Genomic DNA, 14,698 nt, shown 5'->3' on the forward strand with positions numbered 1-14,698 from the left:
TATGAACTTTTGAAGTCAGTGTAGTATACGCCCAAACGCACACTTTAACCTATATCTGATTTGTCTTGAATTATCAGTAGATTTTCTTACCTGTCTACTGTAAAGCTAACCCTATCAGGAAGACTGAGGAATATGTGGTCTTTAAATGTGTTAGTATGTTTGGTATTTTCAGCCAGAATATCACTACTTCTAGCAGAAAACAGTAGTAAGTTCAAATAATTTAACTACTCTATTTTTTACAGAACTGAAAGAAACTTAATTCGTTTACAATGTAGAAAGGTTCGAAATGATACTGTAAAGTTAATTACTTTTGTAGAATTTTCTTTCCTTTACAACATAGGGATATCTTAAAATATTAAAAACGAAGTAGTTGATTTAATTGTGCGTGTTTTGCTGTGCATGTACGATTTTAATTACATATTCCTCTCCTTTTTGTGTGCTTTTTGCTGTGCATGTACGGATTTTGTGTCATGAATGGATACCCCATATCCTTTGTTTTTATGCCCCACCTACGATAGTAGAGGGGCATTATGTTTTGTGGTCTGTGCGTCCCTTCGTCTGTCCCGCTAAGTTTTGTTAAATTTTTTGTTCAAGGTAGTTTTTGATGAAGTAGAAGTCTAATCAACTTGAAACTTAGCACACTAGTTCCCTATGATATGATCTTTCTAATTTTAATGTCAAATAAAAGCTTTTATCCCAATTTCACGGTCCACTGAACATAGAAAATGATAAGCGAGTGGGGCATCCGTGTACTGGGGACACATTCTTGTTCTATTATATCTTATATTTCAGCATCACATGTGTGCTACGACCACATTGGATGTTTTAGTAATAACGCACCATTCATGAACGCTTTTGGCTACTTACCGCTATCGCCGGACCATATCAATACTTCATTTCATCTATATACACAAGCGAACCCTAGCAATGGTCAACTTTTGAACCCTAACGGTGGTGCTGGGTCATTAAGGTCAACACACTTTGGACTTGCGCACAAGACTGTTTTTATAATTCATGGTTATCATGGCAATGAAAATAATCCTTGGATTCCACTAATGAAAGACCCACTCCTGAAAGTAAGAGAATTAACACAAGTATTTATTATATGCGAAAAAAATGTAATTTGCAAATAAGAAAGATACCGGTAAGATTTTGTAATATCTTGTTGCTTGCTTATTTTTACACAGCTATTGGGGGCTGAGCTGTATTTTGAAATAAACTTGAGAAAAACATCTTTGCATTTGGGAGACACTAAGTACCTTTTCTTATTAATTTATGTTTGGATAAGAATACCCGTATCATACAGTTATTTGGGATAAAGCCTCAAATAAAAGTTGCACTTCGAAACTATCTAGGCATTTCATAGTTTGGTCTTTTGGTTTAAAAAACACAATTCATATTGTTAGAACTCAACTTACAAAACAAGAAGTTTCAAAACTTTAATAAACACAATTGGTGTTAAGGTACCTAACCAGTGTAATTTTTCTGACAAAACGGTTGGTTCAAAATTTTGAAATTTTTATATTTTTGTTAAAGGGTTAAAGTAAATACTTTGACAAAATGTTAAGAAAATTAAACAAGCCAAATTAATTTTAGTGAAAGAGTTGGCCATGGGTACCACCTTAAATCAATTTAAGGGATATTGGTTCCCACTTTACCCACTGGAATACGTGACAATCTTACTTGACTTAACAGAGACGAAAAGAAAGAAAAGAAAAATAATAACTATTTATTGGTCATGTGTAAACAAATTGAACAAACTCAAATTAAATGTTTTTTTCTTAATTGCGGAAAATGCAATACAAGACATAATGTGAAATAAATATTAGCTAGCCCACAAATGTAATAATTTTGACAAATTGAACAAACTAAAACTACTTTATTGAGCTTAATTGCGAAAAATGCAGTACAAGCCATAATATGAAATGAATATTAGCTAGCCCACAAATGTAATTTGTTTCATTACTTATAATTTAGTAACTTCTAACTGTCCATGTTTTCGTGTAAAAGTTATGTTACTTTTAGTTTGATGTAAATGTAATTGTTGTGATATGGACGAGAGGAGCCTTTGACAGTTACAACCAAGCTGTAGCAAATACACGGGTTGTCGGTGCTGTTACAGCTAACATGGTCAAATTATTACACAGTGCTGGAGGGGTCAGTTATAATGACGTGCACATAGTTGGACATAGCCTTGGTGCTCATGTTGCTGGTTACGTAGGCGAAACAGTCCCTATAGGCAGAATTACAGGTAAGTTTTTAAAAAATAACTTGAAGCATATCGAATGAAACATAAACAGCAGGATTAGTTTAAAACACAACATTTGGTGTGTGAGTTATATTTATCAAACCAGTTTTATGGGAATAATATATAATTTTCTCACCAGTTTTAATGTCACCGTTCATTTTCTTTTATTCTCGGAATAGAGTGTGACTTAGTGTCAATCCGCTCACTTATATATCATGAATTTTTTGCACTTGTAAATTTAAGTAGCAGTCATTCATAATTTGTAGACTTCCTGCAACATAATTATTGAAAGACAGATATGTCTAAAATTTATGGGGCTTCGGTGGCGGAGTGGTCTAAGTAGTAACTACTGTAATCACTAGCCAGTCAACACAGAGGTTGTCAGTTCGAACCCCGAACGTGCGGGTGCACTCGAATTCAATCTGAATTGACTAGGAGTGACAGTTTTAATATCGAAGGTCGGTGGTTTTCTGTGGGCATTCCGGCTTCCTCACCAATAAAAACTGACCGCCACGAAATAGCCTTACTGCGGTGCTTAAAAGTGGCGTTAAAACACTAAAAATCAAAAATCAAATCTAAAAGTTTATCGAAGATAGATAGATTGATGGTTCACGCCACTTTTTTGTTTCGTGGCGGTCATGTTTTATTGTTGAAGGGAGGCTGGAGTGCGCGGAGAGAACCACCGACCATTGATAGGAAAACTGACTGACAATCCTAGTCTGGTGTATTATGAGTAGAGTCTAGCTCACCTGCCATGTGCGGGATTTGAACTCTCAACATCGGTATTGACAGGCTTTTGATACAAAAGTCCGAATACTTGCACCACTCGGCCACCGTTACCCTCTTGTTTATAATACATTTTTTTTTTATAAAATAAGAACTGAAAGGGTAGTGTTGGCTATTGATAGGTCTAGACCCGGCTGGTCCAGAATTTAATACTGCTGATCAAAGAGTACGATTGGACCCTGCAGATGCAGCATTTGTTGATATAATTCACACTGACGGTGGTAAGTGTAACCTACTACGTCATTAGATTGGACCCTACAGATGCAGCATTTGTTGATATAATTCACACTGACGGTGATAAGTGTAACCTAATACGTCATTAGATTGGATCCTGCAGATGCAGCATTTGTTAATATAATTCACACTGACGGTGGTAAGTGTAACCTAATACGTCATTAGATTGGACCCTGCAGATGCAGCATTTGTTGATATAATTCACACTGACGGTGGTAAGTGTAACCTAATACGTCATTAGATTGGACCCTTCAGATGCAGCATTTGTTAATATAATTCACACTGACGGTGGTAAGTGTAACCTAATACGTCATTAGATTGGACCCTGCAGATGCAGCATTTGTTGATATAATTCACACTGACGGTGGTAAGTGTAACCTAATACGTCATTAGATTGAACCCTGCAGATGCAGCATTTATTAATATAATTCACACTGACGGTGGTAAGTGTAACCTAATACGTCATTAGACTGGACCATTCAGATGCAGCATTTGTTAATATAATTCACACTGACGGTGATAAGTGTAACCTAATACGTCATTAGATTGGACCCTGCAGATGCAGCATTTGTTGATATAATTCACACTGACGGTGGTAAGTGTAACCTAATACGTCATTAGATTGGACCCTGCAGATGCAGCATTTGTTGATATAATTCACACTGACGGTGGTAAGTGTAACCTAATACGTCATTAGATTGGATCCTGCAGATGCAGCATTTGTTAATATAATTCACACTGACGGTGGTAAGTGTAACCTAATACGTCATTAGATTGGACCCTGCAGATGCAGCATTTGTTGATATAATTCACACTGACGGTGGTAAGTGTAACCTAATACGTCATTAGACTGGACCCTTCAGATGCAGCATTTGTTAATATAATTCACACTGACGGTGGTAAGTGTAACCTAATACGTCATCAGATTGGACCCTGCAGATGCAACATTTGTTTATATGATACACACTGACGGTGGTAAGTGTAACCTAATACGTCATTAGATTAGACCCTGCAGATGCAACATTTGTTAATATAATACACACTGACGGTGGTAAGTGTAACCTAATACGTCATTAGATTGGACCCTGCAGATGCAACATTTGTTAATATAATACACACTGACGGTGGTAAGTGTAACCTAATACGTCATTAGATTGGACCCTGTAGATGCAGCATTTGTTGATATAATTCACACTGACGGCGATAAGTGTTACCTAATACGTCATTAGATTGGACCCTACAGATGCAGCATTTGTTGATATAATTCACACTGACGGTGGTAAGTGTAACCTAATACGTCATTAGATTGGACCCTGCAGATGCAGCATTTGTTAATATAATTCACACTGACGGTAGTAAGTGTAACCTACATGCATTTGTTAATATAATTCACACTGACGGTGGTAAGTGTAACCTATAGTACGTCATTAGATTGGACCCTGCAGATGCAACATTTGTTAATATAATTCACACTGACGATGGTAAGTGTAACCTAATACGTCATTAGACTGGACCATTCAGATGCAGCATTTGTTAATATAATTCACACTGACGGTGATAAGTGTAACCTAATACGTCATTAGATTGGACCCTGCAGATGCAACATTTGTTAATATAATTCACACTGACGGTGATAAGTGTAACCTAATACGTCATTAGATTGGACCCTGCAGATGCAACATTTGTTAATATAATTCACACTGACGGTGATAAGTGTAACCTAATACGTAATTAGATTGGACACTGCAGATGCAGCATTTGTTGATATAATTCACACTGACGGTAGTAAGTGTAACCTACATGCATTTGTTAATATAATTCACACTGACGGTGATAAGTGTAACCTAATACGTCATTAGATTGGACCCTGCAGATGCAGCATTTGTTAATATAATTCACACTGACGGTGATAAGTGTAACCTAATACGTCATTAGATTGGATCCTGCAGATGCAGCATTTGTTAATATAATTCACACTGACGGTGATAAGTGTTACCTAATACGTCATTAGATTGGATCCTGCAGATGCAACATTTGTTAATATAATTCACACTGACGGTGGTAAGTGTAACCTAATACGTCATTAGATTGGACCCTGCAGATGCAACATTTGTTGATATAATTCACACTGACGGTGATAAGTGTTACCTAATACGTCGTTAGATTGGATCCTGCAGATGCAGCATTTGTTAATATAATTCACACTGACGGTGGTAAGTGTAACCTAATACGTCATTAGATTGGACCCTGCAGATGCAGCATTTGTTAATATAATTCACACTGATGGTGATAAGTGTTACCTACATGCATTTGTTGATATAATTCACACTGATGGTGGTAAGTGTTACCTAATACGTCATTAGATTGGACCCTGCAGATGCAGCATTTGTTAATATAATTCACACTGATGGTGATAAGTGTAACCTACATGCATTTGTTGATATAATTCACACTGATGGTGGTAAGTGTAACCTAATACGTCATTAGATTGGACCCTGCAGATGCAGCATTTGTTAATATAATTCACACTGATGGTGATAAGTGTAACCTACATGCATTTGTTGATATAATTCACACTGACGGTGATAAGTGTTACCTAATACGTCATTAGATTGGACCCTGCAGATGCAGCATTTGTTAATATAATTCACACTGATGGTGATAAGTGTAACCTACATGCATTTGTTGATATAATTCACACTGATGGTGGTAAGTGTAACCTAATACGTCATTAGATTGGACCCTGCAGATGCAGCATTTGTTAATATAATTCACACTGATGGTGATAAGTGTAACCTACATGCATTTGTTGATATAATTCACACTGATGGTGATAAGTGTTACCTAATACGTCATTAGATTGGACCCTGCAGATGCAACATTTGTTAATATAATTCACACTGACGGTGATAAGTGTAACCTAATACGTCATTAGATTGGATCCTGCAGATGCAGCATTTGTTAATATAATTCACACTGACGGTGATCAGTGTTACCTAATACGTCATTAGATTGGACCCTGCAGATGCAGCATTTGTTAATATAATTCACACTGATGGTGATAAGTGTTACCTAATACGTCATTAGATTGGATCCTGCAGATGCAGCATTTGTTAATATAATTCACACTGACGGTGGTAAGTGTAACCTTATACGTCATTAGATTGGACCCTGCAGATGCAGCATTTGTTGATATAATTCACACTGACGGTGGTAAGTGTAACCTAATACGTCATTAGATTGGACCCTACAGATGCAGCATTTGTTGATATAATACACACTGACGGTGGTAAGTGTAACCTAATACGTCATTAGATTGGACACTGCAGATGCAGCATTTGTTGATATAATTCACACTGATGGTGGTAAGTGTAACCTTATACGTCATTAGATTGGACCCTGCAGATGCAGCATTTGTTAATATCATTCACACTGACGGTGATAAGTGTTACCTAATACGTCATTAGACTGGACCCTTCAGATGCAGCATTTGTTAATATAATTCACACTGACGGTGATAAGTGTAACCTAATACGTCATTAGATTGGACCCTGCAGATGCAGCATTTGTTGATATAATTCACACTGATGGTGATAAGTGTTACCTAATACGTCATTAGATTGGATCCTGCAGATGCAGCATTTGTTGATATAATTCACACTGATGGTGATAAGTGTAACCTAATACGTCATTAGATTGGACCCTTCAGATGCAGCATTTGTTAATATAATTCACACTGACGGTGATAAGTGTTACCTAATACGTCATTAGATTGGATCCTGCAGATGCAGCATTTGTTAATATAATTCACACTGACGGTGGTAAGTGTAACCTAATACGTCATTAGACTGGACCCTTCAGATGCAGCATTTGTTGATATAATTCACACTGACGGTGGTAAGTGTAACCTAATACGTCATTAGATTGGACCCTTCAGATGCAGCATTTGTTAATATAATTCACACTGACGGTGATAAGTGTTACCTAATACGTCATTAGATTGGATCCTGCAGATGCAGCATTTGTTAATATAATTCACACTGACGGTTATAAGTGTTACCTAATACGTCATTAGATTGGATCCTGCAGATGCAGCATTTGTTAATATAATTCACACTGACGGTGGTAAGTGTAACCTAATACGTCATTAGACTGGACCCTTCAGATGCAGCATTTGTTAATATAATTCACACTGACGGTGGTAAGTGTAACCTAATACGTCATTAGATTGGACCCTGCAGATGCAGCATTTGTTGATATAATTCACACTGATGGTGATAAGTGTAACCTACTACGTCATTAGATTGGACCCTGCAGATGCAGCATTTGTTAATATAATTCACACTGACGGTGATAAGTGTTACCTAATACGTCATTAGATTGGATCCTGCAGATGCAGCATTTGTTAATATAATTCACACTGACGGTGATAAGTGTAACCTAATACGTCATTAGATTGGACCCTACAGATGCAGCATTTGTTGATATAATACACACTGACGGTGGTAAGTGTAACCTAATACGTCATTAGATTGGACACTGCAGATGCAGCATTTGTTGATATAATTCACACTGATGGTGGTAAGTGTAACCTTATACGTCATTAGATTGGACCCTGCAGATGCAGCATTTGTTAATATAATTCACACTGACGGTGATAAGTGTTACCTAATACGTCATTAGACTGGACCCTTCAGATGCAGCATTTGTTAATATAATTCACACTGACGGTGATAAGTGTAACCTAATACGTCATTAGATTGGACCCTGCAGATGCAGCATTTGTTGATATAATTCACACTGATGGTGATAAGTGTTACCTAATACGTCATTAGATTGGATCCTGCAGATGCAGCATTTGTTGATATAATTCACACTGATGGTGATAAGTGTAACCTAATACGTCATTAGATTGGACCCTTCAGATGCAGCATTTGTTAATATAATTCACACTGACGGTGATAAGTGTTACCTAATACGTCATTAGATTGGATCCTGCAGATGCAGCATTTGTTAATATAATTCACACTGACGGTGGTAAGTGTAACCTAATACGTCATTAGACTGGACCCTTCAGATGCAGCATTTGTTGATATAATTCACACTGACGGTGGTAAGTGTAACCTAATACGTCATTAGATTGGACCCTTCAGATGCAGCATTTGTTAATATAATTCACACTGACGGTGATAAGTGTTACCTTATACGTCATTAGATTGGATCCTGCAGATGCAGCATTTATTAATATAATTCACACTGACGGTTATAAGTGTTACCTAATACGTCATTAGATTGGATCCTGCAGATGCAGCATTTGTTAATATAATTCACACTGACGGTGGTATAGTAACCTAATACGTCGTTAGACTGGACCCTTCAGATGCAGCATTTGTTAATATAATTCACACTGACGGTGATAAGTGTAACCTAATACGTCATTAGATTGGACCCTGCAGATGCAGCATTTGTTGATATAATTCACACTGACGGTGATAAGTGTTACCTAATACGTCATTTGATTGGATCCTGCAGATGCAGCATTTGTTAATATAATTCACACTGACGGTGATAAGTGTTACCTAATACGTCATTAGATTGGATCCTGCAGATGCAGCATTTGTTAATATAATTCACACTGACGGTGGTAAGTGTAACCTAATACGTCATTAGACTGGACCCTTCAGATGCAGCATTTGTTGATATAATTCACACTGACGGTGGTAAGTGTAACCTAATACGTCATTAGATTGGACCCTTCAGATGCAGCATTTGTTAATATAATTCACACTGACGGTGATAAGTGTTACCTAATACGTCATTAGATTGGATCCTGCAGATGCAGCATTTGTTAATATAATTCACACTGACGGTTATAAGTGTTACCTAATACGTCATTAGATTGGATCCTGCAGATGCAGCATTTGTTAATATAATTCACACTGACGGTGGTAAGTGTAACCTAATACGTCATTAGACTGGACCCTTCAGATGCAGCATTTGTTAATATAATTCACACTGACGGTGGTAAGTGTAACCTACTACGTCATTAGATTGGACCCTGCAGATGCAGCATTTGTTAATATAATTCACACTGACGGTGATAAGTGTTACCTAATACGTCATTAGATTGGATCCTGCAGATGCAGCATTTGTTAATATAATTCACACTGACGGTGATAAGTGTAACCTAATACGTCATTAGATTGGACCCTACAGATGCAGCATTTGTTGATATAATACACACTGACGGTGGTAAGTGTAACCTAATACGTCATTAGATTGGACACTGCAGATGCAGCATTTGTTGATATAATTCACACTGATGGTGGTAAGTGTAACCTTATACGTCATTAGATTGGACCCTGCAGATGCAGCATTTGTTAATATAATTCACACTGACGGTGATAAGTGTTACCTAATACGTCATTAGACTGGACCCTTCAGATGCAGCATTTGTTAATATAATTCACACTGACGGTGATAAGTGTAACCTAATACGTCATTAGATTGGACCCTGCAGATGCAGCATTTGTTGATATAATTCACACTGATGGTGATAAGTGTTACCTAATACGTCATTAGATTGGATCCTGCAGATGCAGCATTTGTTGATATAATTCACACTGATGGTGATAAGTGTAACCTAATACGTCATTAGATTGGACCCTTCAGATGCAGCATTTGTTAATATAATTCACACTGACGGTGATAAGTGTTACCTAATACGTCATTAGATTGGATCCTGCAGATGCAGCATTTGTTAATATAATTCACACTGACGGTGGTAAGTGTAACCTAATACGTCATTAGACTGGACCCTTCAGATGCAGCATTTGTTGATATAATTCACACTGACGGCGGTAAGTGTAACCTAATACGTCATTAGATTGGACCCTTCAGATGCAGCATTTGTTAATATAATTCACACTGACGGTGATAAGTGTTACCTAATACGTCATTAGATTGGATCCTGCAGATGCAGCATTTGTTAATATAATTCACACTGACGGTTATAAGTGTTACCTAATACGTCATTAGATTGGATCCTGCAGATGCAGCATTTGTTAATATAATTCACACTGACGGTGGTAAGTGTAACCTAATACGTCGTTAGACTGGACCCTTCAGATGCAGCATTTGTTAATATAATTCACACTGACGGTGGTAAGTGTAACCTAATACGTCATTAGATTGGACCCTGCAGATGCAGCATTTGTTGATATAATTCACACTGATGGTGATAAGTGTAACCTACTACGTCATTAGATTGGACCCTGCAGATGCAGCATTTGTTAATATAATTCACACTGACGGTGATAAGTGTTACCTAATACGTCATTAGATTGGATCCTGCAGATGCAGCATTTGTTAATATAATTCACACTGACGGTGATAAGTGTTACCTAATACGTCATTAGATTGGATCCTGCAGATGCAGCATTTGTTAATATAATTCACACTGACGGTGGTAAGTGTAACCTAATACGTCATTAGACTGGACCCTTCAGATGCAGCATTTGTTGATATAATTCACACTGACGGTGGTAAGTGTAACCTAATACGTCATTAGATTGGATCCTGCAGATGCAGCATTTGTTAATATAATTCACACTGACGATGATAAGTGTTACCTAATACGTCATTAGATTGGATCCTGCAGATGCAGCATTTGTTAATATAATTCACACTGACGGTGATAAGTGTTACCTAATACGTCATTAGATTGGATCCTGCAGATGCAGCATTTGTTAATATAATTCACACTGACGGTGGTAAGTGTAACCTAATACGTCATTAGATTGGACCCTGCAGATGCAGCATTTGTTAATATAATTCACACTGACGGTGATAAGTGTTACCTAATACGTCATTAGATTGGATCCTGCAGATGCAGCATTTGTTAATATAATTCACACTGACGGTGGTAAGTGTAACCTAATACGTCATTAGACTGGACCCTTCAGATGCAGCATTTGTTGATATAATTCACAGTGACGGTGGTAAGTGTAACCTAATACGTCATTAGATTGGACCCTTCAGATGCAGCATTTGTTAATATAATTCACACTGACGGTGATAAGTGTTAACTAATACGTCATTAGATTGGACCCTGCAGATGCAACATTTGTTGATATAATTCACACTGACGGTGGTAAGTGTAACCTAATACGTCATTAGACTGGACCCTTCAGATGCAGCATTTGTTAATATAATTCACACTGACGGTGATAAGTGTTACCTAATACGTCATTAGATTGGACCCTGCAGATGCAACATTTGTTAATATAATTCACACTGACGATGGTAAGTGTAACCTAATACGTCATTAGACTGGACCATTCAGATGCAGCATTTGTTAATATAATTCACACTGACGGTGATAAGTGTTACCTAATACGTCATTAGATTGGATCCTGCAGATGCAGCATTTGTTAATATAATTCACACTGACGGTGGTAAGTGTAACTTAATACGTCATTAGATTGGACCCTGCAGATGCAACATTTGTTAATATAATTCACACTGACGGTGGTAAGTGTAACCTATTATACGTCATTGTTCAATTTTAATTATTTAAATGTGCAATAAATTATTTCTTCGTGTATCATATTCAGTTGTCTAAAAAAAGGTATAAAGTAGGAAAGAGTTACAAAGACTACTATCGTAAACATTAATCTAACACGCTTTTTCGAATAATTTATTCACATGAAACTAGTACCAGAATAACAACTGTACTAAATTTCAAAAAGGTTTTCATTTGAGAGCCTTTGAAAACAAGAAAAACGGTCAAGAATATTTTAATCATATGAACACCACCATAAATCCTTTTGGAGCTGGCAGATCACTGTAAATAGATATTTCTAAATAGAAATGATCGAATCCATCCATATAGGCTAAAGTGTCAAAATGTTTGTCATGTTTAGTTTGCCATGGAAGTGTTTTGAATTGTTTGTATGATATTCTACTGGACTGGATAATAGGTTTTGAAAATGTAAAAAGGGGGGGGGGGACCCAAAAACCCCCAGACACAGCTTGTTTGGTTTGATGCAGACAATGATTATGTTTTAATTTATTTTTCTGTATTGTTTAGAATTGTTTCCATTTGTAAACTCTATCAATTCTTTATACAATATCAAGTTCAAACTATTGATATTCTTAAAGAAAAATTTGTACGTTTGTTTTTCATGCTAGTAAATTTTCAACAATTCATTTCAGCGCTTGGATTCCAACATACAATGGGACATGTGGATTTTTATCCAAATGGTGGCAGATCTCAGCCTGGTTGCTTATTTGATAGTAATGTATAGTTGTATAATTTTTGCTCGTATTGTATGTAACATATATGCAGAAACTCTAACTGGTAAATGCTCAGATATAAACTCATTTTCTGAACAAACAAACAAAAAATAAACGAAAGAGTTAATGATAAGGAAAAAGAACTTCACTGACATATATTGCAATACCCCAACAATTATTATATATTTTTGAATGACACATTAATTTTACTGTCATTTACGTGGGAGATTTTGTCAGGGTTTGTGAACAACCCCTATTGAATTAACCTTGGAATTCGGTAATTTTATAATACTTTTTTTTATCAAACGTACAGAATTTTTCTAGACTGACTGGCTTCATTAGACATGCATATAGCCAAACAAAATAAAAATACGTGGAGATCTATATATTTTTACCAAAGTATGGCCAACCTTCCAAGACCAAATTTACATGTGATAATTATACAATCTGCTTCATGTGTGGCAGCTGTTATACGTGGGAAATAATATTATTGTGCAGTAAGACATGTAACGACAATTTTGATTGGATAACGTCTGCCAGCAAATCCATGGTAAACTAGTCAATTGCAACAACGCTGCGCAATTCCAATCGACACTTCAAATACAGTGCTGTTACTGTTCGATTATAAAAGAAGTATCAACAACCTTTGTTCATATCCAGAGACATATATTAAGGGTTGGTAATTATTAAATTGCTTTACTCGAAAAAGAACAATGCTGGTCTCTTTTCTTTATATGTGCTAGTTGTCATAGTTATATTCACTGTTAATATAATACTTTATTTGCAGAAATTGCACCATTTTACAGTTGTGGTCATATGAGGTCGATTTACTACTTTATAGAATCGATAGATACAAAATGCCATTTTACATCTCATCCATGTGATAGTCAAGATGATTACAAACACTCTCTCTGTTCCGGATGTGGGATTGGTTGTCTAGAGATGGGGTACCATATTTCACCCAGTGCTCGTGGAACATTTTATTTGAAAACTAGTCCTCATTATCCATATTGTGCTGGTTCACATTAAATTATAATCGACTTTATATTTTTTTTTATCTGTCTTTAGTTCGTTTATACAAGAACTACACTTTTTGTGATTAGCAAGGAGTAGCTAGTACATGTATTTATAACAATTTATTCAAATGGACAATAAGATAAATGAATATAGATATAAGAAGTGGTACGAGTGACAATGAGACAACTCTCTGTCACAATTTGTAAAATAAAAACCATTATAGGAGAAAGCACGGTCTTCAACACGGAGCTTTGGCTCTTACCGAACAAGCTACATGTATAAGGCCCCTAACATGAAAAAGGTCTTATTATAAAAAAACGGATTGCGATAAATCAATTTATATCAGATTATCAAAAAAAAACAAACCAATATGATATGAAACATTACATCGAAAATTTTCTTGATACTAAGATAATGTTAGAGGCATTATAACTAAAATAACTAAAGTTCTACCATTCTGCTCTTTTACACAGTTTTTAATTATCAAAAATGTACTGAATGTTTTTTGTTTTGTTTCCAATAAGTTTCTTTAACAAAGAAAAAACCATGGTTACTATAATAAGACGCTTACAATTTTAACTAAATAACAGTTAGATCTGAGTTATGATGCGCTTTGTTCGACTAACATCACTTCAAACAACTAAAGCTGACGAAAAATGGAAGTCACACATTTTCAGATTTGTAATGCTCCTCAATATAAATGTAAAACTTTAAAGAATGTTAGGACATGATACAATATATATCATGAAGGATCAAAACAATGTCAAAGTTTACAACATGCACACATGCATCGGCAACATTTTAGAAATATAATATTACTGTTTATTAGAATAATGAGCAAAAATATAGAAGTGCTGATAAAAAAATAATTTAAAAAGGCTGCAAAACCATCTTTTTTTAACGCCTACTTGCATTTGTAATGTTTTCATACGCATGCAGATGTGTACTCTTCTGTTCTGTAAACATATGTAGGGCTCTTAGGTTTCTTATTTATTTCGTTAGATGATTGGATGCTTCAAATCTTAATAATAGGACCTGATTAGTTTTATCAAAGGCATAAAATATACTTTTCAAAATCCTCTGTTTTATCAGAGTTAAAATGAGATTCTTTAACAA

At 36.0% G+C, this 14,698-nt stretch overlaps 1 protein-coding gene across 1 annotated transcript; it reads left to right on the forward strand.

Annotated features, from left to right (window-relative positions):
• Positions 1–75: 75 nt before the first annotated feature.
• Positions 76–13,610, forward strand: LOC139481494 (pancreatic lipase-related protein 2-like). The gene is made up of 6 exons (XM_071264869.1): positions 76–205; positions 793–1,076; positions 2,026–2,251; positions 3,157–3,255; positions 12,485–12,565; positions 13,353–13,610. The coding sequence occupies exons 1-6, from the start codon at positions 133–135 to the stop codon at positions 13,592–13,594; spliced, it is 1,005 nt and encodes a 334-aa protein (XP_071120970.1). The 5' UTR covers positions 76–132; the 3' UTR covers positions 13,595–13,610.
• Positions 13,611–14,698: the final 1,088 nt, after the last annotated feature.

Source organism: Mytilus edulis, chromosome 7 (assembly GCF_963676685.1).
Source record: "Mytilus edulis chromosome 7, xbMytEdul2.2, whole genome shotgun sequence".
NCBI classification, from domain to species: Eukaryota; Metazoa; Mollusca; class Bivalvia; order Mytilida; family Mytilidae; genus Mytilus; species Mytilus edulis.